The 24,279-nt window shown below is 38.5% G+C and overlaps 1 protein-coding gene and 1 pseudogene across 1 annotated transcript in view; both read left to right on the top strand.

Moving 5' to 3' along the window:
• Glud1 (glutamate dehydrogenase 1) overlaps window positions 1-24,279 on the top strand; it is a 40,970-nt gene that overhangs the window by 13,816 nt on the left and 2,875 nt on the right. Inside the window, exons 2-12 of the mRNA XM_008824453.3 lie at window positions 4,834-4,914; window positions 7,064-7,119; window positions 7,578-7,641; window positions 11,809-11,903; window positions 16,895-17,074; window positions 18,158-18,295; window positions 18,985-19,122; window positions 19,496-19,576; window positions 20,944-21,067; window positions 22,184-22,275; window positions 24,019-24,081. Of these exons, the coding sequence (XP_008822675.1) occupies window positions 4,834-4,914; window positions 7,064-7,119; window positions 7,578-7,641; window positions 11,809-11,903; window positions 16,895-17,074; window positions 18,158-18,295; window positions 18,985-19,122; window positions 19,496-19,576; window positions 20,944-21,067; window positions 22,184-22,275; window positions 24,019-24,081 (1,112 nt within the window). The remainder of the gene's footprint in view (window positions 1-4,833; window positions 4,915-7,063; window positions 7,120-7,577; window positions 7,642-11,808; window positions 11,904-16,894; window positions 17,075-18,157; window positions 18,296-18,984; window positions 19,123-19,495; window positions 19,577-20,943; window positions 21,068-22,183; window positions 22,276-24,018; window positions 24,082-24,279) is intronic.
• LOC108490264 lies at window positions 99-735 on the top strand (annotated as a pseudogene).

Here is a 24,279-nt window from a genome sequence, read left to right as displayed (position 1 = left end):
GTGTGAGTTCGAGGCCAGCCTGGTCTACATAGTTCCAGGACAGCTGGGGCTACAGGGAGACCCTGTCTCAAAAAGACCAGAAAAAAAAAAAAGAATAAAATGGTCTCTTCCCTTTTGGGACCATCGCTGAAGCAGCAGCCACCAAAGTGAAGTACAATCCCTTTGACCGAAGCAAGAACTGGAAAAGGCATTTCAGAGCACCTTCTCACATTCGGAGGAAGATTATGTCCTCCTCTCTTTCCAAAGAGCTGAGACAGAAGTACACTGTTCTGTCTATGCACATTTGAAAGGATGATGAAAGTTCAGGTTGTTCAAGAGCACTACAAAGGTTAGCTAATCAACAAAGTGGTCCAGGTTTACAGGAAGAACTATGTCATCTGCATTGAGCAGATGCAGCGGATAAAGGCTAATGGCACAACTGTCCATGTGGACATTCACCCCAGCAAGGTGGTTAGCACCAGGCTAAAGCTGGACAAAGACCACAAAAAGATCCTGGAACGGAAAGCCAAATCTCATCAAGTAGGAAAGGAAAAGGGCAAATACAAGGAAGAAACCAGCAAGAAGATGCAGGAGTAGGGTCTTACATATGACTGTCATTAAAAACTGCCCAAATGAAAAAAATAAAAATGAATAAAATGTCTGATTTCTGTTGTTTCAGTTTCCTGTTGTGGTGAGTGCTTCACTCTCTCCCCTGCCCTCCTCCCAGCTCTCCCCCAGTTAGTAAATATGGACATTGTCATGCCAGTGTCTCTAGTTTCCTCTTGTGGACTGGAACATAGATTTTTTTTAAATGTTATTTATTACTTTTATTTTATTCATATGCATATATTGCCTGCATGTACTTAAGCGCACCCCTGTTGTGCAATGCTCCTGGAGGACAGAAAGAGGATGTTGAATCCCTGGAACTGGAGTTACAGATAGTTGTTAGCTGCTGTGTGGGTGCTGAGATTCAAACCCAGGTCTTCTGCCAGAACAGCCAGTGCTCTTAACTGCTGAGCCATCTCTCCAGCCCTAGAGCACAGATTTTTGTCAGCAGGTCAGAATACGGCCCTTGATTTGAGGTCCCACTTCTAACGGCATCCATTCTGCAGTCTACCACCATATCTACCCATTTCTCTGTTAGTGATAATCTGTTATACCTACTAGCACAGTTATTCAAAGACACAGATGAGCTCTTCCGAACCCCCAGTATTGCCGGTTATGATAGAAGCTAGCATATGACCCTCTAATACTTTAAGATTAAAAAAATCATACTTCGCCTTCCTCTGATTCTTTAATTAGAGTGTTGGTTCTTTTTTCTGTCCTTGTGCTTGCATCTGTTGGTCCTACTCATCTTTAGCCTGCTCTGCCCCTTGTCCATATGTTGTCCTTCATAAACTCTTAATTGTACTAATTTCTCAAGCTACTGAATAAATGTAGTGCAGAGTCGCTTCATTTATGCAGCCCTGTTCGTAACTAGAATTGTGTGTGAAGAATTTTTAAATTACCATATTTTTGGTGATTGTCTTTGGTTCTGGATACCAGAGGAAGAGTGACTAGCTCTCCTGAAGTATGGCTATCTCTAGTTTCACTGCCTCCTTTGAAATTCATACAACAGTTTAACTGTTCACTGGTATGCCTGCTAGTCCAGCAGTGAAAGCATCTATGTATCATTGACTAGGAAGTCATAAACCTCCTTTACCTTCTGTTCCCTTCTTGCCCTACCTTTGTCTGCTTCAGGGCTTATTCCACTAAGCTGTTGCTGCTTTCCTAGCACCTCCTTCCATGCCTCACTCCAATAAAGGTTCTTCATTAGTGCATAGTCTGCAGAAAAATGCCTGTGCTGTGACTAATAATTCCACATGGCTGCAGCTGAGGAAATTTTTCTTCACTCTCCAAACAAGAATTGCTGAGTTTCATCCATTGGAAACGTGTTTCTGTGCACTTGGTTTCCGACTGAATCCTTTGTAGTGAGAACAACATCTTGTTTGCACTTTGGTATAAGGAATAGTCCAATCTCTACTTAACATTTATCATTGGAATATTGGGCCTACCATACAGGGGCATTTGCTTTGTAATTTATGAATATATTATTTACAACAGTTTTTAGTTCTCCATAATTAGCAGTATTTAGTTCTGCATCACATTAGATACTTTTTAAAATATTTTTGTTTTTATTTTATGTGCATGAATGTATTGCCTACATGTGTATAAGTACACCTATGTTATGCAATGCCTGAAGATATGTGTATGAATGTTTTGCTTGCATTTATGTAAGTGCACCACATTTGTGCAATGCAATTCACTTCCTATGAATTTATCTTAAGAAAAAAAAAAAAGAGAGAGAGAGATAGATGGAGAGGTGGCTCAGGGGTTAAGAGCATTTGCCTTCCTTCCAAAGGACCCAGATTTGATTACCAGCACCCTCATGGAAGCTCTGTCACCCTCTTCAGCCTTCACTTGGGTACTACACACATACCAGTAAACCGGCAATCAGAACACACAAAAGTAAATGAATCTTTTTTAAGTGATATAGGCGTAAGGAGAAACAATTCCTTTTTTAAATTTATTACAGTTATTTGTGTGTTGTGAGTGCCACAGAACTCATTGAAAATCAGAAGGAAACCTGCAAGAGTCAGATTTATTTATTTATGTATTTATTTTACAGTCCTGGGTGTCACACACATGACTTGGTAAGTGCTAGGCAGTCTCCCTAGATTGACCTGCCTGAAGTCTCCAACCCTTGGTTTTTGGGGGGGACAGTTCTGCCTGAATAACTTAGACTAGCCTAGAACTTACTAAGTAGACCTGGCTAGCCTTGAACCCTCCTGGCTCATCCTCCTGAGTGCCCAGATGACAGACATGTTCCATTTTACGGAGCAGTAATTCTTAGTTACTTATTTTAGCACTTCCTATGAATTTATCTTCAAAAGTACTGGCTAAAACCAAATCTTCCATTTCCTGTCAAGTAAATTCCTGGAAAGTAAATTGCTTCATTCCATAACCATAGCTCTCAGGAAGCTGATGCAGGAAGATTGTACATTCAAGGCCAGCCTAAGCCATGCTGCAAGACCCTATCAAAAAGGGGGGGATATGGCCTTAATTGCTTTGTTACATGCTGCCACTTTGTAATTGCTTATGATAGCAGTGCTAATATTTAGTTGAAATTGGAGGTAACTGAGGTACCAGGCTGCTGTGCTAAATAAATAGCCCACAGCCCTTACCCCAGGGGAAGGAGAGCAGTGTTCCCTCCAGGTGCTATAGGCTACAGTCACCTGGACAAGACACTAAACATGTGCTTTCTTGGTTTGGCATCATTTTCACTAATTAATATATTACTTAGTGGTAGTTTCAATAATTTGAAATATACATTTTAGCATTTAAGCAAAATTTTCTTAGAAAAATTATTTCATCTTCCTTACAGACCTTGTTTTTACTAGAATGCCTTTCAGCTGCTTTTGTTTTGTTTGAGGTAGGATCTGACTGTGCATCCCAGGCTCACTTCAAACTCATGACAGTCCTCCTGTTTCCACCTCCTGAGTGCTGGGATTACAGGCATGCATCGCTATGCCTGGCTTAAGACCTAGAACTTTTAATTTTTTAGTACTTTTTTAGTCTTTTCATGTTATGTAGGGATACATTTGGGGTTTTCTGTTTATTTTGGGGGGGTTTGTTTGGTAGGAGTTTTTGTGTTTTATTTTTATTTTTCTGTATGTGAGTATTTTGCCTACATATATGTAAGTACACCACATACCTGCATTGCCCACAGATGCCAGAAGAAGGTATCAGATCCCCTGGAGTTGGAGTTAGGGATGTGTGGATACTAGGAATCAAAAATCCAGGTCCTCTATAAAAGCAGCTAATGCTTTTAACAACTGAGCCATCTCTCTAGCTCATTTGTATTTTTTGAAATAAAGTTTCACCATGTAACCCAGGGCTGACCTAGAACTCACTATGTAGTCCAAGCTGGCCTTAGACTTGTACCAATCCTCCTACCTCAGCCTTCTGAGTGCTAGAATTACACATCTGGTATTGAGATTGAATCTCTTGAGCTCTGTGACTATTTATTTGTCTATGTTGAGATCACTGTTACCAAATCATCCAAACTAGCCAGTAAAGGGGAAATTAATAAGCCTTAACTGAAAGGCAGTATAAGAAAACTAGACACGTCCCTGTAATCTGAGCACTTGAGAGGCAGAGGTGGAAGGATCAGGAGTTCAAAGTCATCATTGGCTGTGAAGCAAGTTGAAGAAATGGACTTGGAGATATCTTTTATTGTGTGTATGATGTGAGTGTAGGAGCACATATGTCAGAGCACAGGTATAGAAATCAGAGAAAACCTTGCAGGAGTCCGTTCTTTGCTCCTATCATTGGGTTTCAGGCACCAAACTCAAATTGTCAGACTTTTGCAGCAAATGCTTTTACCCACTGAGCCATCTCAACAGCCCTGGAAGTAACCTTTGTCTTGTAAAATTAGTTTCTGGTCTATAAGTCCTTCAAGGCAAAGATTATCTTACTCTTCTTTAATCCCTAAGGTCCCTGTCTAAAGCAAACACTAGACTTCACCACTTTTGGCTATCAGAATACATCAAAACCAATTAATTCAGTGTTCATTCTGTAGCTCTCTCTAGGTGTCTAATCAGCTTCTCTTCTCTTTGGCTTTTATAGTGTCCTCACACATAGATAGGCTACTTCTTAGAAACAGCCTAGATGTAAAATACAGTGTGGGCATTTTCAGTTTGTAGCTGGGGGTTTTTTGGTATTTTTTAATGAACTTACCAGAAGTTTGTTCTAAGAACTTCTTTCTTCCCTTCCCCCTTCTCTCTCTTTTTTTTAAATGAAAAACATCACCAGGTATCCGCTACAGCTCTGATGTGAGTGTGGATGAAGTGAAAGCTCTGGCTTCTCTGATGACATATAAATGTGCAGTGGTTGGTAAGTGCTCACCTTTGCTGATACCTAATACCTCCATGGGTAGACACATGTATATACAAGGTTACTTTTTAAATTTTTATTATTGTGTATATATGGTATATGTGTGGGGGTGCATGTGTGAAGGTCAGAGGTGGAGTCAGACAACATGGTAGAGTCAGTTCTCTCCTGACACCTTTACTTGGGTTCTGGTGATCAAACTTGGGTCATCAGACTCCGAAGTGCTTTTACCTGCAGCACTACCTCACTAGCCCAAAGGTGGTTTTTAATATGCTATAAAAATATTTCTTTAAAAGTTTATTCTTACAGGACATGGTGGTGCATGCCTTTAATCCCAGCACTCAGGAGGCAGAGCCAAGTAGATCTCTGTGAGTTCGAGGCCAGCCTGGTTACATATTGAGTGCCAAGCCAGCTGGGGCTACAGGGAAACCCTGTCTCAAAAAGACCAAAAAAAAAAAAGGTTGTACTCTGCACCCAGTCAGCATGCCTGCCATCCTGGCCTGGTACCTGCTAGCCTAAGACTCCAGTGCTCATTATTACGAGTGTGCGTGTATGCATGTGTGTGTGCACGCGTGCAGTCATTGACGTGTTTTTTTCTGTTTTATATACAAATTGTTTGATATAAACACTGTAATACTGGGTAAATAATTCTCTTAAATAGTCACTATGTTTTAAATAAATTTAAAAGTGAGCAAAGCATCCCATGTATTCCCTGTTCTTTACCATCGCCCGTGGAGTCAGCTTCATCTGCTTGGAGCACCTGCCCTCTGTGGCTCAGCAGCAAGTCAATGACTTAGTTACTCCAACCTGCATTTGTGGAAAGCATTTCGTGTTTAGTTTGGGAGGAGACCTTCAGGGTGGACAGCTGGGCTTTTCGTTTTGTTTTTTTTTCCTGTCTTCTAATTGTACTCTTGGGGGCTGGAGAGATGGCTAAATGGTTAAGAGCACTGACTACTCTTATAGAAGACCCAAGTTGGAATCCCAGCACTCACATGGCAGCTAACAACCATCCATAACTCTAGTTCCAGGGAATCTAATGCCCTTTTCTGACCTCTGTGGTTGGTCACTGAATGGCACAGGTACACTTACATTCTCACAGGCATAGCACTCATACACATAAAATAAGTAAATTAAAAAAAAAATTTTAAATAAAGGTTGTACTCTTTAGGGTTTTACATCATTCTTTTAGTTTTTTTTTTTTTAATGGAGAATTTTTTTATAGACACTATTGGATTTTCTTTAAATGTAGATTTTTGTTTTAAATCCCTGTCCTAGTCTGTAAATAAGATCAAATCATAGAAGGAAATTATAAAGTATTCGTTCAGAAGTAGTAAAGAGCACTGATTAAATATAGTTAATATTTGGCTAGTATTTTAACATCTATTCAGTAAGATTTATTTAAAGTTCACTGTTTTTATTTGTTTCTTTTGCTTCTTTTCTTGTAATGCTGAAGATTGAACTCAGAGCCTTGTATATGTTAGACAAGTACTCTACTACTGAATTAAAATTCAACATTTTAGAAGCGAGAAGTGGGATTGTTTAGTTTATTTGTTTGTTTGTTTGTTTGAAACAGAATTTCATATAGCCTAAACTGACCTCTAATTTACTATGTAGCCAAGGATGATTTTACACCACCAGACCCAGTTTATGCCATGCTAAGGACTGAATCCAGGACTTCATGCATAGTAGGCAGGCATTCTACCAATTGAACTACAGCCCCAGCCCTGGATTTATTTCTTGAATTAAATGTCACACATTTTTGTAATAAAGGTTAAGCATCCCTGATTGAAAATACTTCAAAATCTGAAACTAGTTGAATACCAGTATGGTGCCACAAGTAGAAAATTCCATACCTGACTTCATATAGTAGGCTGTAATCAAAACATATGCACACTAAAATGTCCTACAAAATAACCTGTGTACTGTATGTATATGAAATATAAGTAAACTTCCTGTCTAGACATGGATCCCATCCTCAAGATATCCAGATATGTATACACAAATATTTTAAAATCTGAAATCCAAAAACATTTACGAAACAAACATTTCAGATAAGGACTGCTCAACTTGTATTGGACCAGGCTTTCTGTTTGTTTGGTTTTTTTTTTTTAAAGCTTTATATGGAACAACATCTTTCAGTCTTCTCTTGCAGATGTGCCATTTGGTGGTGCTAAAGCAGGTGTTAAGATCAATCCCAAGAGCTATACAGTAAGTATCCAAATGGTTTTTGTGTACATGGGACATTTACCAAACAGCTTGATATTTCTTATTTTTAAAGTCATTTTTTGGTGTTAGGATTTTTGTTCCCTGTTTTTTGTTGGCCCCCTTTGGTTTTTTGAGACAAGCTCTGTCTGCTCTGGGTCTCATTATGCAGACCAGGCTGTCCTCCAACTCGGGCTGCCTCTATCTCTTGGGTTCTGGGATTGAAGGCCTGCATAATTGTACCCAGAAATCCCTGGTTATCTTTAAAATGCAAATACCAGTCTGAGACACATAGTGAGTTAAACAAATAAATAAAAATACTTATTCTGTAGGTTGTACTGAGGATTCTACAAGGAGGAGATATATCTTTAGCATAGAAAATGTGATAAAATTCTCTCCCCAATTGATTTTTATATCAATTTTTTTCATTATTTTGTTGTCTTTTTTTTTTTTTTCCTTTGCAGGATAATGAATTGGAGAAGATCACACGGAGATTCACCATGGAGCTAGCAAAGAAGGGTTTCATTGGTATGTATTGTCTTGTAGGATTCTGTATAAAGTAGAATCTCCTGCCTTTATAAAGTACCCTTTCTCTTGTGGAAACCAGGTTCCATGATAGATCTCATAGCCTCAGGCCTGTTCATGACACATCTCTAATAGGCAAGTTCAGGTTCTCGTGGTGCAGTGTGAAACACCAAGGAGAGATCTCTCCCACCTTTTTTGCATTCTCTTCTGAAACATGAAGAAGAACATAGCCCACTTTGGGGCACTAAATAATACCTGAATTTATAGCAAAAAAAATTTTTTTTATTTTTTTGGTCTTTTTGAGACCAGGTGTCTCTGTAGCCCCAGCTGTCCTGAAACTCACTATGTAGACTAGCAAATTTTTAAATATGTGAAAAGTAGTTTTTCTAATAGCCATCCTGTTTTTCCTAAAACATTAAGAATCTTTTGAAGCTCACCACATTGTCTCTGAGGAGTCACACTAAATTTCTAAGGGTATTTACTTTGATTTGTTTGATAGTTTTTACTTTATTGTCTAGTATTTGTGTATAATTTCTTTTGTGTCAGGAATATTCTTTGTGATGTATAAATATCTGTCATTCTTTAATTTTTAAACAACTTAAGTTTTCTATATTTCTTTGTCTAGAAGGCTTCTAATTTGTTTAAATAAAGTAAAGTTACTTAGAATGTTTGCACTTTTATCATAGTTCAATAAAACTGACTGGAATGGAGACATGACCATATTTTTAACTCTGCTTTCCTACCCTTGTATTTTTCCTTTTCCATATTCTCCTCACCAGTGACAAGTTTATGAAATTAAACTGTTCATATTTTGAAGCTTGCCCCGTTTAGGGAGGAAATAATGTATGAAGAAGATGAATATAGCAAAACCTAGAAATTCTTTGGTCTTTTTGAGACAGGGTCTCCATGTAGCCCCAGCTGACCTGGGACTCACTATATAAACCAGGCTGGCCTTTAACTCACAGAGATCTGCCTGCCTCTGCCTCCCAAGTGCTGGGATTAAAGGCCTGTGCTGCCACAAACACTGCTATTTGTACATGCATAGGAAAAGCATGCTAAGAGAAGTTAATGCTTTACCTGCCTCATTCATACCTACATCAGTGCTTTCTAATTCTGAGATGGTAAATTGAAATCATGTTCAGCTTGATGATAGCCTTCACAACTATTTAAATATCATGTTTATTTCCTCTTACCCTAAAATCTCAATTAGGTTTTAATATCCTTATTTAGTTTTAGATTTTATTTGCTCATATTTATTGCCAATGTCTAGAGTATTTCCAGCTTTATTTTATGAATCTTAACAGTTCCAGAGGACAAAAGTGAATCATTGGAACACAGAAAGTAAAACTTAAATATGAGTATTTTAGTCTCTTGCTTATAGAAAGAAAACTGTCAAAATTTATCTGTTATTTTCTCACTTCCCTTTCCACAGAGTTCCAGATTGTGACTCAGACTTGAGTCTGAATCCTTTCCCTGTTAAATTTTGTGAGTTTAGCATCAGTTTGTCAAATTCTGCAGGGTGTAGGAGAAACAGCTAAGATTTTGATAGTTCTTTTGAGTCTCTAGACTAGTTCATGAGGATTGCCATGTTTACCAAATTTATGTCTTCCAATCCCTGGACATGGATGTCTCTTTATTGAGCCTCTCATTTGTTTCTTTAAGCATTATGTGATACTTACTATCAGGGAAAGCTACATATTTTGTTCTTTAGATGCTACTACTATAAGGGATATTGGTCAATTTTCTTTCTTTTTTTTTTTTTTTTTTAATCTAGAGAATATTAGTTTTCTGTAATCGAATCCATGTCGGTAAGACCTTACATATTTAAAACAGTAATAGATTATCCTTGTGCAAATTTTAAAAAATAAGTTAAACGTTTCTAGACGAATATTGTTATTTCTGTATAATACCAACTCAACACAATTAACTGGGATGTTTTCTTTTTTCATGATTACTCTTTGTCTTGTCTTAATATCAAGGTAATACCAGCCTCAGAGAGTGGATTGAACGTATTCCTCCCCCTTCAGATCCTTAGAAAAGCTTGAAAATGCTAATTATTTTGCGTGCATTTAGATGGCACCTGTATAAACTGTAAAGTTCCCCCAAAGGTTCCTGTATCTCCCTTTTGTCGTCCTAGGTCTCCAAACACCCAATTTACCCTGAATTTAGCTTTCTTTATGCTCATGTTCCCTTTGAACTGTTGCTTTTTCAAACAGGGTGGATTTCTGCATCAGACTTGTTCTTCACTAACTACTTAAGAATTTATCTGTAATTCAGGAATTACTTGTAATCTGTACATCCCTCTAGATTAGGTTTGTGTGAGGTAGGAAGCTCATGAACCCAGTGACACTTTATAACTTTTTTTTGAGTAGGAGAGGCTGTCTCCCCTTTAGCATGTCTAGGCTCTTTTTTTTTTTTTAATGAACAGTCTCCTTGTGAAACTTTTGAAATATAAGCAAAAATACCAGTCAAGATTCATTTCTAACTGCTTTAGGGTGATGTTTTTATGTTTTTCCCAAATATCTTTCTGATAGTTAATTACCTCAGATTTGCTGATTGAAATTATTATTTGAAGCAAGTAATGTTGCTAAAAACAAGGGTACTACTTCTATAGATTTCTAGATGATTCAATAGCAGTTTTTCATTTATATGTTAAGAAAGGAAAGGAATACGATAAACAAAACTGTATTAACCTGTAGCTGCGGTATGCCACTATCAAGGGATGGAAAGTGATAAGTAGAACCTTTGTGTGTGAGTGAAGCAAGAACACAGTGTTAACCCCTCACATAGGGGTTCTTTGTGGAAAATGGGCAAGTCTGTGGGGGTCAGACTTCATATGATACATAAGATGCCTAACAAACAGAACAAAGATGTAGAATGACAGATTAGGTGGAGACATCAAACTTGTGCCAGCCTTGTATCCATTACATCACAATTTAAGAGAGAGAGGGAGGGAGGGAAAAAGAACAACGTCTAGGACCTGGGCCCTACAGGGACCATGGAGGGGACTTAATAATTTGACCATTTTTAAAGTTACTTTTCATGAGTATAGTTAGTTTTATAATACAATTAAAACGGTGTGTTTTAGGAAGTTGTAACAATACTAAAATCGAAAGAGAACACAGTAAACAAGTATTTATGCATATCTTTTCAAATCTCTGTACATATATGTGTAGGAGACAATATATGCACATGTGAGGATACATACAATACATATATACAGAATATGTGTATGTATATAAATATATAGATGAAATTTTATATAAGTAGAAATATATATATGACTATGTGAAACTTGCCTTTTTCCACATAGTGGTTTTGGTGACTATTCCAAGTCATTTACATGGGTAAATATTATCCTTTTTAATGCCTATTTAGTTCTTTGTGTGGCTATACCATGTCATCCTAGGTCATTGTTTTTTCAATATTATTTTTGAGAAATACAAACATGCCTTTATAGTTGGAGTAAGCATCACTAAGTATGCTGCCCAATGAGCTCACCCTGCCCAACAGTGGTAGAAGCAGCAATGGTTCCATTACTACTTGTGAGCCCCACAGCTTGTTTTTCTCATACTTAGTTTAATTTGCTGTACTCTGGGGAACTTGGAGCTAAGGCCTAAAAATTGGTATGTACTAACCAGTGGATAATCAATCAAAGCAGTAGAAGTTTCCATGGGTGAAAGTATTATGGGCTTTAACATACTTGGTTCAGTAGTGTGGCTTTCCTCCCTGCCTTTTCTCTTTGGCAAGGAGAGGCCTCTGCCACTTCATACCACATCATGCACTTCTACTCACTAACCATAGTGATCCTGTTTATGTACAACAAGGTGATAGACTACCTCTAGCTGCAATTTAGGGAACTGAATTGATAGATAGAACATTTGCTTGTGATTACCAGAAGTCACAGGAATGGCTTATGTCTATTGTCCATAGGTAACTTCCAGACATAACCAAGTAAACAGAAGAAATTGCTACATAACATTATGTGTACAAGTTTTGTAGCGAAGAAACATTTGATGAGTATTTCTATGACTTAGTTTGTTACCTAAGTTAGATCTAAAGTTTTCTAGGCATAATTACTTTGTTCTTTTAGAGAATTGCAAGCATCTTTATGTTGAGGACAAGTTTATCTTTAAAAAATGGTGCACTGCCCTTTCCCTGTGCTCCCAGGTCCTGGCATTGATGTGCCTGCTCCAGACATGAGCACGGGCGAGCGGGAGATGTCTTGGATCGCTGACACCTATGCCAGCACCATAGGGCACTATGTGAGTATCCACTGAAGCCCCAAAACTTTCTGCATTGCTGTCCACAAGAAATAACGATTCATCTGATTATATAAGAAGTTGTTAATCACTGGGTTCAGCTCCCTTTTAATCATAAGCTTGATATGCATATTTCTTTCTCTATTCTTAAACTATAAGTGAACTGAATTGAGCTTTTTCTTATCTGCTGCCCTGTATTGTGCACTGGGGCAAGACCTTTCCCAACCAAGAGAGCTCATTTGCTGAGACGCTAGATGGTAAATGGTGAAGAATTCAGTTATGACTTTCCCCTCAAAGTATTTCACTTAAAGAGGAGCTAAGTCACATTAACAGATAAAGTATAGAACTGATGTGACATAAAGATAGAGAGTTTTGGTTTCTAAAAGAAGGCATTTTAGAGGGGATATTTGGACTGTACCTGGAAAAAATGGTTGAATTTGAACATCGGGAGATTTGGGGGCAGAAAGGAAGAGAAACAGGAGAGCTGAGATTAAAAGTAAGATGCATAGGTGATGGAGGCTAAGTGAGCCACAACAAATGTCCAGCCCAGGTTTTGGTCTTACTTGATAAAGGAGAGACTTTGCTGTGACACATCCTTCAGGAAGAATAGTCGCCTGTGTGATGTTAACACCTGAACTCACACCTCAGAAACCCAGGGCTGGAGAGAACAACTTCTTGTCCCTGAAAGTTGTGGAACCTTGAAAAATAAAACATTTAAAGACTAAGATAAATGGATTCTCTGTTGGTTTGTTTGGTTTTTGGTTTTGAGACAGGGCCTCCCTATAAGCTGACCTGGAACTTTCTATGTAGACCAGACTGGCCTCAGTCTCACAAAGATCTGTCTGCCTCTACTTCTTAAGTGCTGAGATTAAAGATGTACACTGCCACACCCGGCAGGAAATGGGTTTTTTTAAAGATACTCATTCATACCAAGTGCAAGTTAGGTGTTCAGGACAACTGTCATAAATACTGGTTGTTTCAAAGCTATGAAAAAGAATAGTGGGGCCTAACCAAGTCTTTTGAAGTAGGATCAGTAAAGACCTCCTTGGAAATGGAACCTTCTGGTCTATACTGTGAAAAATAAGCACTCATCAAATAGAGGAAGAAACAGAGAAGTGTTTGAGGCAAAAAGAACTTTCAAAGCTGAAAGTCCTAAAGTACAGAAGTCAAGTGAACTTGAAAGGCAGGAAGCAGGTTTTTAAAAGCAGTAGCAAACAAGGGAGGGATAGAAAAGACACAGAAGAGCTCCTGCCAGGTTACTGCCTGATGAGGAGCAATCAGGACTTATGTCCTAAAAGATGGGGGAGCCATGAAGAGTTCATTATGAGCAGGTGTGTATGGCATAGCAGAGTGTGCATCAAAGTCTTGCTCTGTGTGTTGCAGGAGATGAAATTGTTGAGGGCAGGATAGAGTGTCTCGGACCTCAGGAGGGTATGAAGACAGGGAAATAGGACATGAGATACGGCCTCTGCTGAAGGAAAATGGCATTGGAGAAAAGCCCAGGGAGGACAATCTGAAAGATGACTACTGCCTAGAGAGAAGGGTTTTGTTGTCTGGCATGTTAGTTGGCTGTGAGCCATGGATTCCTTGGTATGAGACACAGACTGCAAGAGAGATGCCAAGTCAATGTAGCAAGATCCTTCAAGGGAATGAGTCAGAGGATGTCATTCCAGGACCCTGGTGGAAAGATAGGCTTTGGAGAAGAAGTACATTTCCTAAGGTGCTATTGCGGTAGCTTGGAGCTTGTGCAGGCCACCTTGAGACTAACAAGTATTACATCACATAAATTGCACATATCCTGTGAAATAAAGTGGAACATTGTTAGATATTTCAAACAGTTTTAGTTTGGACTGCCATTCTCAGAAGGGCCATTTTCATGTTACTCTAAAAAAAAAAAGAAAGAAAGAGTCTTACTGTATAGCCCAGTTTGACCCCAAACCTAGAGCTGTCCTCCTCCCTCAGCCTCCCAAGTGCCAGAGTTATGGCTGTATACCGCCATACACATCACCTTTTAATGTTAAGCGAGCTCTGCATATGCTCTTACTCTTTTTAAGTTGGGCTCTGCACTGACCCGGTATAAACCAATAGGCAGTGTACTGTTGCTCCTGGCTCATTCACAGTTGTGGCAGCATAAGGAAATTTTTGTGAGGCACTGCCAGCTAAACCCTGGAGTGGACTGGCAAAAGACCTTCCATGTCCTACTGATCGGAAATCTAAAATCCAAGACCCAGGTAAAGAAGCTATCATTTTTGGTTCTTGTTGCTGGACATAAACCATAGCCCTTTGTCAAGCCCTGCTGGCAGTACAGTGTTGGGGGCCATATTCCCTGCTTCCCCTCCTGGGTTCCCAGACCATTAGTTATGCTGAGAAGTCAGGCAGCTGGCACCAGGCCTGACCTCACACAGTATTTCCTTCAACTCCAGCATTTGCATTTCCACTGTTTGGAACCATTTGGCACCAGGTTTGCAATTCTGTATTCATAGTGTCATAGTGTTAATTATTCATGAAAAAGAACTGTGGGAAAACTAATTCTGTAGCACTTTGGTAGACTGGTTTTGTTTTTTTGTTTTTTGTTTTGGGGTTTTTTTTTTTGTTTTTTTTTTTTTGGTCTTTTTGAGACAGGGTCTCCCAAGCTGACCTGGAACTCACTGTGTAGACCAGGCTGCCTTGAACTCACAGAGATCCACCTGCCTCTGCCTCCTGAATGCTGGTACTAAAGATGTGCACTACCATGCTCAGCTCTTGACTGCCTTTTTTAAATTTGCCTTTATTCTTTTTTGTTGGTTAATTTTAAAGTAATATCATTATAAGTTCTCTCTGTGAAAGTATTTAAATAATATGAGTAAAGATCAGGTGACATTTTAACTCTTCAGTTATAGCATACTTTGGGATACGGATATGGTATGAAGTTAACACTTCATTGCAGTGAGCAGCAAATTGCCTCTGCAGGGATGCTTTTACCAATGATTTAAACTTCATCTTGTGCTGATTTCTTGGATATGCTCAAATCACCTCTCTTTTCTTCTATGATCAATGTCTTAATTCCTTAATTTCTATTTACTATGTTTATATTTATAGTATATGTGATGCCTTAGACGGGATGCCCTCCCAAACCCCCCCTTTTTTTCCTTGCATGTTTATATGTACACAGGTGTGCATGTGGAGACCAACATCATTTGTCTTCCTCAGTTTCTCCACCTTTTTTTCTGAGACAGGGTCTAACTATGCCTGTTTGTAAACACAAAAACATGTTTATCCTTAATTCAAAGAAGGCAAAAAGGTAGCCGATAAGACTGTTAACATCCACTCCATCCTCTTTGCAGGGCTACTGACATACCAAAGGTACCCTGTGTAGACACAGCCACAGGCTTTTGTATCTGACCTATATACAGCCTTTTAAATTTTTCTTAAAATACTTCTTAAATATATTCTTTTAATTTTTATTTTATACATATGAGTATATGTATGTATATGTATGTAAATGCGCCTGTGTCATGCAGTGCCTGTGGAGGGCAGAAGAGGGTTTGGATCCCCTGGAACTGGATTTATAGACAGTTGTTAGCCACCATGTGGGCGTTGGGAACTGAACCCAGGTCCTCTGGAAAAGCAGCCAGTGCTCTTAACCTCTGAGCCATCTCTCCTACCCCTATACCTTTAAATCTCCCTTTTAGATGACCTTAAATGTCATCTTCTCATTTTTTTTGTTTTTGTGTTTTTTTATGTCATGTGTTGAGTTTTAAGATTAGTTTGGTAATAGAATACAGCATACTGTCTTTCCGGCCAATAAAATTATAATATTTCTTCCTGCCTCGGGCTTTGTTTTATTGGCATGGTCTAAGACACTTGCAGATGGAATATGTACCCTGACTTAGTATGGCTACGTGTTTATTGAAGAAATAATAACTTCAAGCTGAATTATATCTACCCTTATGATACTGTTACTTGTGCTTGACACTGAATTCCTAAACTTCCCCTCATAGTCTACTTTATTAGATTTTTTTTAATTTTTATTGAATTTTTGTATATTCCACAGAACGTCTTAATCACCTTTATGCCCCTTTCTTCGGCTCTCTTCCATAGCACACACACACACACACACACACACTGGAATTCATACTTTCTGTCATTTGTCTTACGGCCTACCATGTCAAATTAGAGTCCCTCCCTTTAAGAAGATCAGCTCTTCCTCACTCAGCAGTAATCAACTGCCAGTAATTCTTTGACTAAGATTGGGGCCTGCTACCCGTTTCCACAGTTCTGTGTTTTATCTCCTTGAAGTTCGCATGAGATTTGTGCATGCTGACACCATTGATGGAGGTTCGTATGAGAAGAGTCCCAGTAACCTATGGTTACTGCACCTCATATGGTCATGCACCTCCTCCCTGGCTCTTACAATCCTTCCATCCCCTCATCCTAAATACTCCCTGAGCCTTGGGTGGGTGGATTTTAATATGAGTCCTGTCCAAGGACCCACTCTCTGTAGACTCTTATTTGCTACATTTATACTAGATTTCTTAAGAACAGAGAGTTGGGAAAGTAAGACTTGTCCTGTTGGTGAATATGTACTTCATGTGGCTCACACATACTTTTATGTGTGACTTTTACACATTGGTCCACATATTTATAGTTTTTTGTTTTGAAACAGTATCTTGCTATATAACCCAGGGTAACCTTGAACTTGAGATTCTCCTGCCTCAGCATGTGCTACCACATCCAACATGCAGATACTCTTAATGAAAATATTTTTATGATATTCATTATATTGACTAATCATAGAAATCAGACTTAGGACCAGGTATGGTAGCCATGGCTGTAATCCTAGCACTGAGAAGAAGACTGAGACAAGGATCACAAGTACAAGGTCAGTGACCCTGTCTCAAAAGAGATTAAGAATTCTTCAGCTTCTTTCTTCTTGCAGGATTTTTTTTCCTTTCTTTACAGCACACTAGACAAGTACTTTACTCCTGAGCTATATCTCTAGCCCTCTGTTACAGGATATTAATGCACATGCCTGTGTAACTGGCAAACCCATCAGTCAAGGAGGCATCCATGGGCGCATCTCTGCTACTGGGCGTGGTGTTTTCCATGGAATTGAAAACTTCATCAATGAAGCCTCTTACATGAGCATTTTGGGAATGACACCAGGGTTTGGAGATAAGACATTTGTTGTTCAGGTAAAGCAGTTTGGAGTTTTGTGTTTTTAATTACATTTATTTATATGGGGGATGCCAGGGAGTGCATGTGGAAGTCAGAAGACAACCTACTGGAGTTGGTTCTCCTTCCACTTTGTAGGTCCCAAGATTCAAACTGGTCATCAGTTTTGGAAGCAAATGCCCTTACTATTGAGCCATCTTGCCAGTCCCCAATTTTTGTTTTCTTAATAACTGATATAGATTAAGTTTTTTAGCATTTTTCTGTTTGCAAACTTCAAATTTGAATTCTTTTGGAATCTCCCAGATTATTTTGTTTTTTTAGCCTTGATATGAGTCACAGAACTAGACCTGATCTAATATCTCTCAGGTATATTAAATCCAAGACTATCACCAACTTCTTGTGGTCCTTATTTAAATTGTATTCAGAGGGAAGAAAGGTCTCAAAACTTTCTAAAACTATTGAGCATGCAGAAAAATGTTCACATTAACCCAAATTTGTTTAATATGTAAACATGTATTTTACTTAGAAGTTTAAGTTGAACATTATCTTAAAATAGGATTTGTATTCCTCCAACCCAGGGATATACCCTTATACGCTCATAAGACCTCTGGTCACTGAGGTCTGACTGCATTGGTCTGAGTTGTCACTGCTGACATTTCTTTATAAGCAAGGAAGGTTGTCCTTAACTACACTTCTTCAAGACTCTCTCACAAGTAATAGAAGCTTATACATTCTTGAGCATAGAAATTTGTTGTTGAAGAGAAGCCATTCAGTACAATTCTTCTCTTTTTTAATATATACATTTATTTGTTTTGTGTGTATATATGTGGGCGCCTGTGTGCCATAGCCCATGTGTGGAGATCAGAGGACAGCTTTGGGGGAATTGGATTTCTCCTTACACCATGTAAACCTGAACTAAGGTCATCAGGCATAGTGGCAAGTGCCTTTACCAGATAAGCTGTCTTAGTAGACCAGTACATTGCATCTTTTAGCAAAAGATTTGAGACTTGCTTCTAAACTTAACAAAATATGTTGTTCAAAATCACTCATACTTTCTGTACCAAGTCTTTAATTTTTAAACCATGCATAATTGTTCTCCACAGGGATTTGGTAATGTGGGCCTGCATTCTATGAGATACTTGCATCGTTTTGGTGCTAAATGTGTTGGTGTTGGTGAATCTGATGGGAGTATATGGAATCCAGATGGTATTGACCCAAAAGAACTGGAAGACTTCAAATTGGTATGTTAATCCAATATCTAAAGCTTTTAAGAACAGGATAGATTGCTTAATTTCGTGTGTGTGTGTCCATGCATGCACATAGGCAAGTGATACATGAGGAGGTCAGAGTACAACCTGCATGAGTCAACTCTTCCTTTTACCATATGGATCTCAGGACATCAGTATTGGTGACTAGCACTTTACTCACTGAACCATCCTACCAACATCCCCCTCCCCACCATTTAAGCATTTTGATTTATTTATTTTGTGGGGTGTGGGACTCGGGCCACTGCACACAGATAGAGGTCAGAGAACAACTTTGTCTTATTTGAACCTATTTATTTAAGTCTATTTCCATTGCATTTGTTGTTTTGTTTTTAATTTTTTGTGGGGTTGTTTGGTTTTGGCCTCAGATTTGGGGCAATCATCCTGCCTTCTAAGTATTGATTAATGGGATTTTTTTTTTTTTTCTGTTTGAGACAGTTTTGCTATTTAAGCCTGTTTGGCTTCATTCCCTATTTAGCCCAAGCTGGTCTCAAACTCATAGCAATCCTCTTGCTTCAACTTCTCTAATGCTAGGATTACAGGCATGAGCCACCCTGCCTAGCTTTCAAAAAGCTGTTAATGAAAATATTTTTGTATAGTAGGCACTAAATATATAACATAAACTCTGTTGCAGCCATTAATTCTTACTTTTCAATCAATTACAGCAACATGGATCAATTCTGGGCTTCCCCAAAGCAAAGGTCTATGAAGGAAGCATCTTAGAGGCTGACTGTGACATCCTGATCCCTGCTGCCAGCGAGAAGCAGCTGACCAAATCCAATGCACCCAGAGTCAAAGCCAAGGTAAAACCACTGTAAAAACCAGAATCATCATCAGTGTGGAATGACATTAGAGATGTCAGGAAGTCTGATCGATGGTTTTGTTTGTTGCGGGGAAGAGGGAAATATTTTGTTATTTAACAAGAGAATCATAACTTAGGTACCATTAAGTTTCAATTTTATATTCACAAAATTGTATAACCATCACCAGACTTTCAAAACAGTTAGGAAAATCAGAAAAGTGAAAGGAGTTTTATATACTTTGTAGAGCAAAATTATTTTTATAATTTAGTTTTGCCTGAAATTATGTTATTTTAGCTTCTTTCCTATATACATACATCTCTTGCCCTGTGAGGATTTTCCTGGCGTTTCTGTATGTCTCCCAACTCTCTTCCAGATCATTGCTGAAGGAGCCAATGGACCAACCACTCCAGAGGCTGATAAGATTTTCCTGGAAAGGAACATCATGGTTATTCCAGTGAGTGATCAACTCAGGTGTTCTATGTGTATTAGGAGTCATAGTTTATCCTGCTAGAAACTGAGGAGAGAGGGCCTACTAGTGCCACAAGTTGTGGTCAGTTCTTTTAAGAAAGTGGAGTGGAAGCAAGGCTGAGGCTGGGGTCTCAGTGGTAGAGCTCTTGTTTAACACACATGAAGGGTTAGGTTCAGTACTCAGCACCTTCGGAAAACAAGTAAGATTGGAATCATGGCTGCTATAATATGCCAGTCACTTTTCTCTTGGTCTTGGAACATTTTTCCCAGCTTCCAGCTCTAACCTGAGTATATATACAGTCTGAAAATCTAGTTACATAAATATATATTGTACTAGAAGTACAATTTTATGTTAAATTCTTAAGAACTGTTACACAGTTCCCAACTTTATGCATTTAAAATCTCTTCCTGCTTTACTTAAAAAACAAGCTAGGGCTGGAGATGACTCGGGGATTAGGAGCTCTTGCAAAGGACTTGGGTTCAGTTTTCAGCACTCAGGCAGCCTCACAACCATCTATAACTCTAGCTCCAGGGGAATCCAGCATGTTCTTCTGACCTCCATAGGCACCTGCATTCATGCGCACATACCCACATGCAAACATAATTAAAAATAAATCTTTTATAAAAGCTATGAGGAATGTGTGCTCAGTGTTTTTGGTGGGTAAGCAGCAGTTAGGCAGTGGCAAAGGGAATGCTATCTTCTGGTGAGGTGTCATTAGTCCAGTGGTTGGTATGCAGGCCATTCAGTCTGAGATCATGGTGTCACTAAAATCAATCAGCACTATATCCTAAGTGTATCCTAAGATACAGTTGTACTGTTTGAATTTAGTCCACCTCTCCACCTCTATATTAAAATTGAATTCCTGGGGCTGGCAAGAGGGCTCAGAGAGTATCTATACTTACCACAAGCCCTACAACCTGAGTTCAATCCCTGGCACCCACATGGTAGAAGATGAAAACTGATTCTGAAAAGTTGTCCCCTGATCTCCACATGTATGCCCACCATATATGTGTGTATACATACATATATATGTATGTATGTATGTGTGTATACATACATATATATGTATGTATGTATGTGTGTATACATATATATGTATGTATGTATGTGTGTATACATACATATATATGTATGTATGTATGTATGTGTGTATACATACATATGTATGTGTGTATGTGTGTGTACATACATATGTATGTGTGTATGTGTGTATACATATATATGTATGTATGTATGTATATATATAATGCAAAAGAAAAAAGAAATTAAGTTCATTATTTTCTAATAGTTTTTTACTTAAGTCATCATCTTTTCTTTTTTTCTAACATCTTCCCCGTCATGTTTTTGTATAGGATCTCTACCTAAATGCCGGAGGAGTGACAGTGTCTTACTTTGAGTGGCTAAAGAATCTAAATCATGTCAGCTATGGCCGACTGACCTTCAAATACGAAAGGGACTCTAACTACCACTTGCTCAGTGAGTTCTCATGATCTTGATCTGTCTTCCATGTAAAGTCCTTTGGGCCACAGAAAAGGCTGGAAAAAGCATGCACAAGGAAGCCTTTTCCTGGTAGTCCTAGAGAGTTTCGTCTAAGAATAGAAAACTTGTTCTATCTCCTAAGGCATAAATCAATTTTTTTTTAATAAACAGTCTATTAACTCTCAAATATGTTTATAATCATTTTATGTTTTATGATATAATAGTTTCCAAAGACAATTTATAACAGTGATAATATAAAAAAATCTTACTTTGGGGCTGGAGAGATGGTTCAGTGGTTAAGAACATTGACTGTTCTTGCAGAAGACCCAGATTCAAATTCCTGCACCCACATGGAAGCTAACAACTCTCTTTAACTCCAGTTCCAGGGGAATCCACCAGCCTCTTCTGGCCTCCGTGAGCATTGCACAACACGGGTGCATTTACCTACATGCAGGCAATACACACATACACATAAAATAAAAATAATAAATAAAATATTTTTTTTTAAGTCTTACTTTAAAACATAAATTCTACCATTGATGTGCATTCATCTCTATCCCTGGTTGTTCTCAGAAAGTCCTAGCTAACATTTATGAAAGTGGCATAATGAAGCCCGTTATTTTATATGCTAATTAAAAGATTGTTTTTTTTTTTTTAAATCCTACCTAGTCTAGAAACCTTTTAAGTCCTCTGGTGAGAGTTTTTATTTGACCAGAGTCAACTGACAATTAAGAATAGACTTTCTCAGCAAGCTGAACTAAAACCAAGACCTCCAGCTGCGTTCCTGTACTCAGCTTCAGAATCTGCTGAAATGTTCTTCTCTGTCCTTTTCTTTTTCCTTCAACATTTTCTTTTTAACAGAGCCAAGAGAAAAAAAACTCTGGTAATGGGTGTTACAGAAACAGAGCAGTGACCTAAATTCACATTTATATAGGAATTTGGCAGAGCATTCTCTTTGTTAGCTGAGTTTTTAATGATCAACCCTTCTATGTCATTAAGGGGTGAGAGTTCTAAGACTGTTAGTTTCGGGTTGTGCATGTGTTCAGAGTTACTTTGGTTCTATGTACTTTTCTCCCTCCTCTAACAGTATCTTGATGTCTTGGCTTTTTATAGTGTCTGTTCAAGAGAGCTTAGAAAGAAAGTTTGGAAAGCATGGTGGAACTATTCCTGTAGTACCCACAGCAGAGTTCCAGGACAGGATATCGGTGAGTGTGGGGCATTAATGTGGCACTTTACACATGTTCCTTCCCTGTCTTTCAAACAGGCTGGGTAGACTGAATGAAGTGTTAATCAAGGGGTATTAATCATAATTATATCACCTATGTGTGTTTATACTTCATTCCATTCTAAAAACTATAGCTAATAAATAATTGCTCTGTTTTTTTCGTACTCTTTGCAGTACAGATGATGTCATTGAAAAGTAAACATGAGACTGAATTATGTGAAAATGGGAAATAACTGTATGGACACATAAGAGAGTTAACAGATTAGAAAAGATTTGTGTGTGTGTGTGTGTACTTTTATTTTTAAAGACAGGGTCTCACTCTCACTGTGTAACCCTGGCTGGAACTCAGTATGTAAACCAGGCTGACATCAAACTCACAGAAATCCACCTGCCTCTGCTTCCTGAGTGCTGGAATTAAAGGTGTGTACCACCACACACAGCTTTAATCTATCGTAACAATGTATCAATAGTTTTTATACTTTAGGAAGAGAATTTACAGGGTGGGCATGGTTGGTGGCTCATGCTTTTAGTCCTAGCAGTCAGGAGGCAGAGGCAGGCAGATCTCTGTGAGTTCAAGGTCAGCCTGGTCTACACAGCAGGTTTTAGGCCAGCTGGAGCTACAGGAAAACCCTGTCTCGAAGAAGTTGGGCATCTATTTAGCCTCATAGTTTCAAGTCTTATGTATGCAGTCTACACAGAAGTATACACAAATACAGACTGCATGAGAACACAAGATACTATTTTGTTCTCTGCTATGTCCCCAGTATCTGAACATACCTAGAGCATAGTATTTACTCAATAAACGGTGTATGAATGAAAGAAACTGTAGTATACTGCCTATAAAGCCAAGTTTGTTGTATTTACCTAACTTCATAGAACAGAAAAAAAAAAACAAAAAACATAAAATAGACGTGTTATAGAAGTAGGCGTGTTATAGAAGTAGGGATTATAAGATGTTAGGCATAGATAACTTTTGGGGGTTTTTTGAGATAGGGTACTCATGTAGCCTAGTCTAGTCTTAAACTCAATAAATAGATAGCCAAGAATGACCTTGAACTCCTGATCCTCCTACCTCCACCTCCCAAGTCCTAGGATTATAGGCATGCAACATGTGCCTGACCAGGACAGATAACTTTTTTGGTGACTCACTTTAAGTTTTTGTCTGGCACCTCAGGATATTATTTTATAGCTATATTTTGTCACATTAGGAGTGATGGTAACTCACACAACTTTTTCAGTAAAGCACGCCAAGAGGCAAATTGGATAGGAGTCTATAGACACCTGCCATCTTCCAGCTTTAAAGTTGGTGCTACTGAATACACAAGCAAGATTCTGCCCAAAGCTTCTATCAGCTCAGTCATATTCTTTGTCTGGTAGTCCTATTCACCTAGAAAACTGGTAACTAGTGGATGTGCCAGGGCATCAACAACAGAGTGTGTCTGAGTGGGACATCCTACTTGCCCTTGGGTTTCTTGGTGGTACTTTTCTGTGGTCATTGTTTTATCATAATCTTATTGCATGAGTTTTTGTTGCTATCCAGTGTCATTAAGCTAAATTATAGTTTTAAAATACGATTACTTCAGTATCAAGATAGTCTAGCCTGGTATTGTACCTTGATATAATACAGAAATTACAAGTCTTTACAACGTTGCATATTGACTAAATCCTTGGCACTCTTCTGGAGACCCAAAGCCTATCTTCGTGTTTTTTTTTTTTTTAACAGGGTGCATCAGAGAAAGACATCGTACACTCTGGCTTAGCCTACACAATGGAGCGATCTGCCAGGGTACGTGTGCAGATGGTATCTGCCTTTCTGTTAGTGACATGAGGCACAGATAACTATGTTATCTCAGCAGGCAGATTGTGTGTTGTGGTGGAAAATAGCAATCTGTTACATGGTCCCCATTTGTTTACAGTAGATCACACACCTTTTCAGCCTCAGATGATAAGCACTATTGTCAATATGTCTTAGAGTATATTTACC

This window comes from Nannospalax galili, unplaced genomic scaffold (assembly GCF_000622305.1).
Source record: "Nannospalax galili isolate Female #2095 unplaced genomic scaffold, S.galili_v1.0 scaffold409, whole genome shotgun sequence".
Taxonomy (NCBI): Eukaryota; Metazoa; Chordata; class Mammalia; order Rodentia; family Spalacidae; genus Nannospalax; species Nannospalax galili.
Note: the sequence above shows the minus strand (reverse complement) of the source record. Positions and strands in the feature narration are given on the sequence as shown.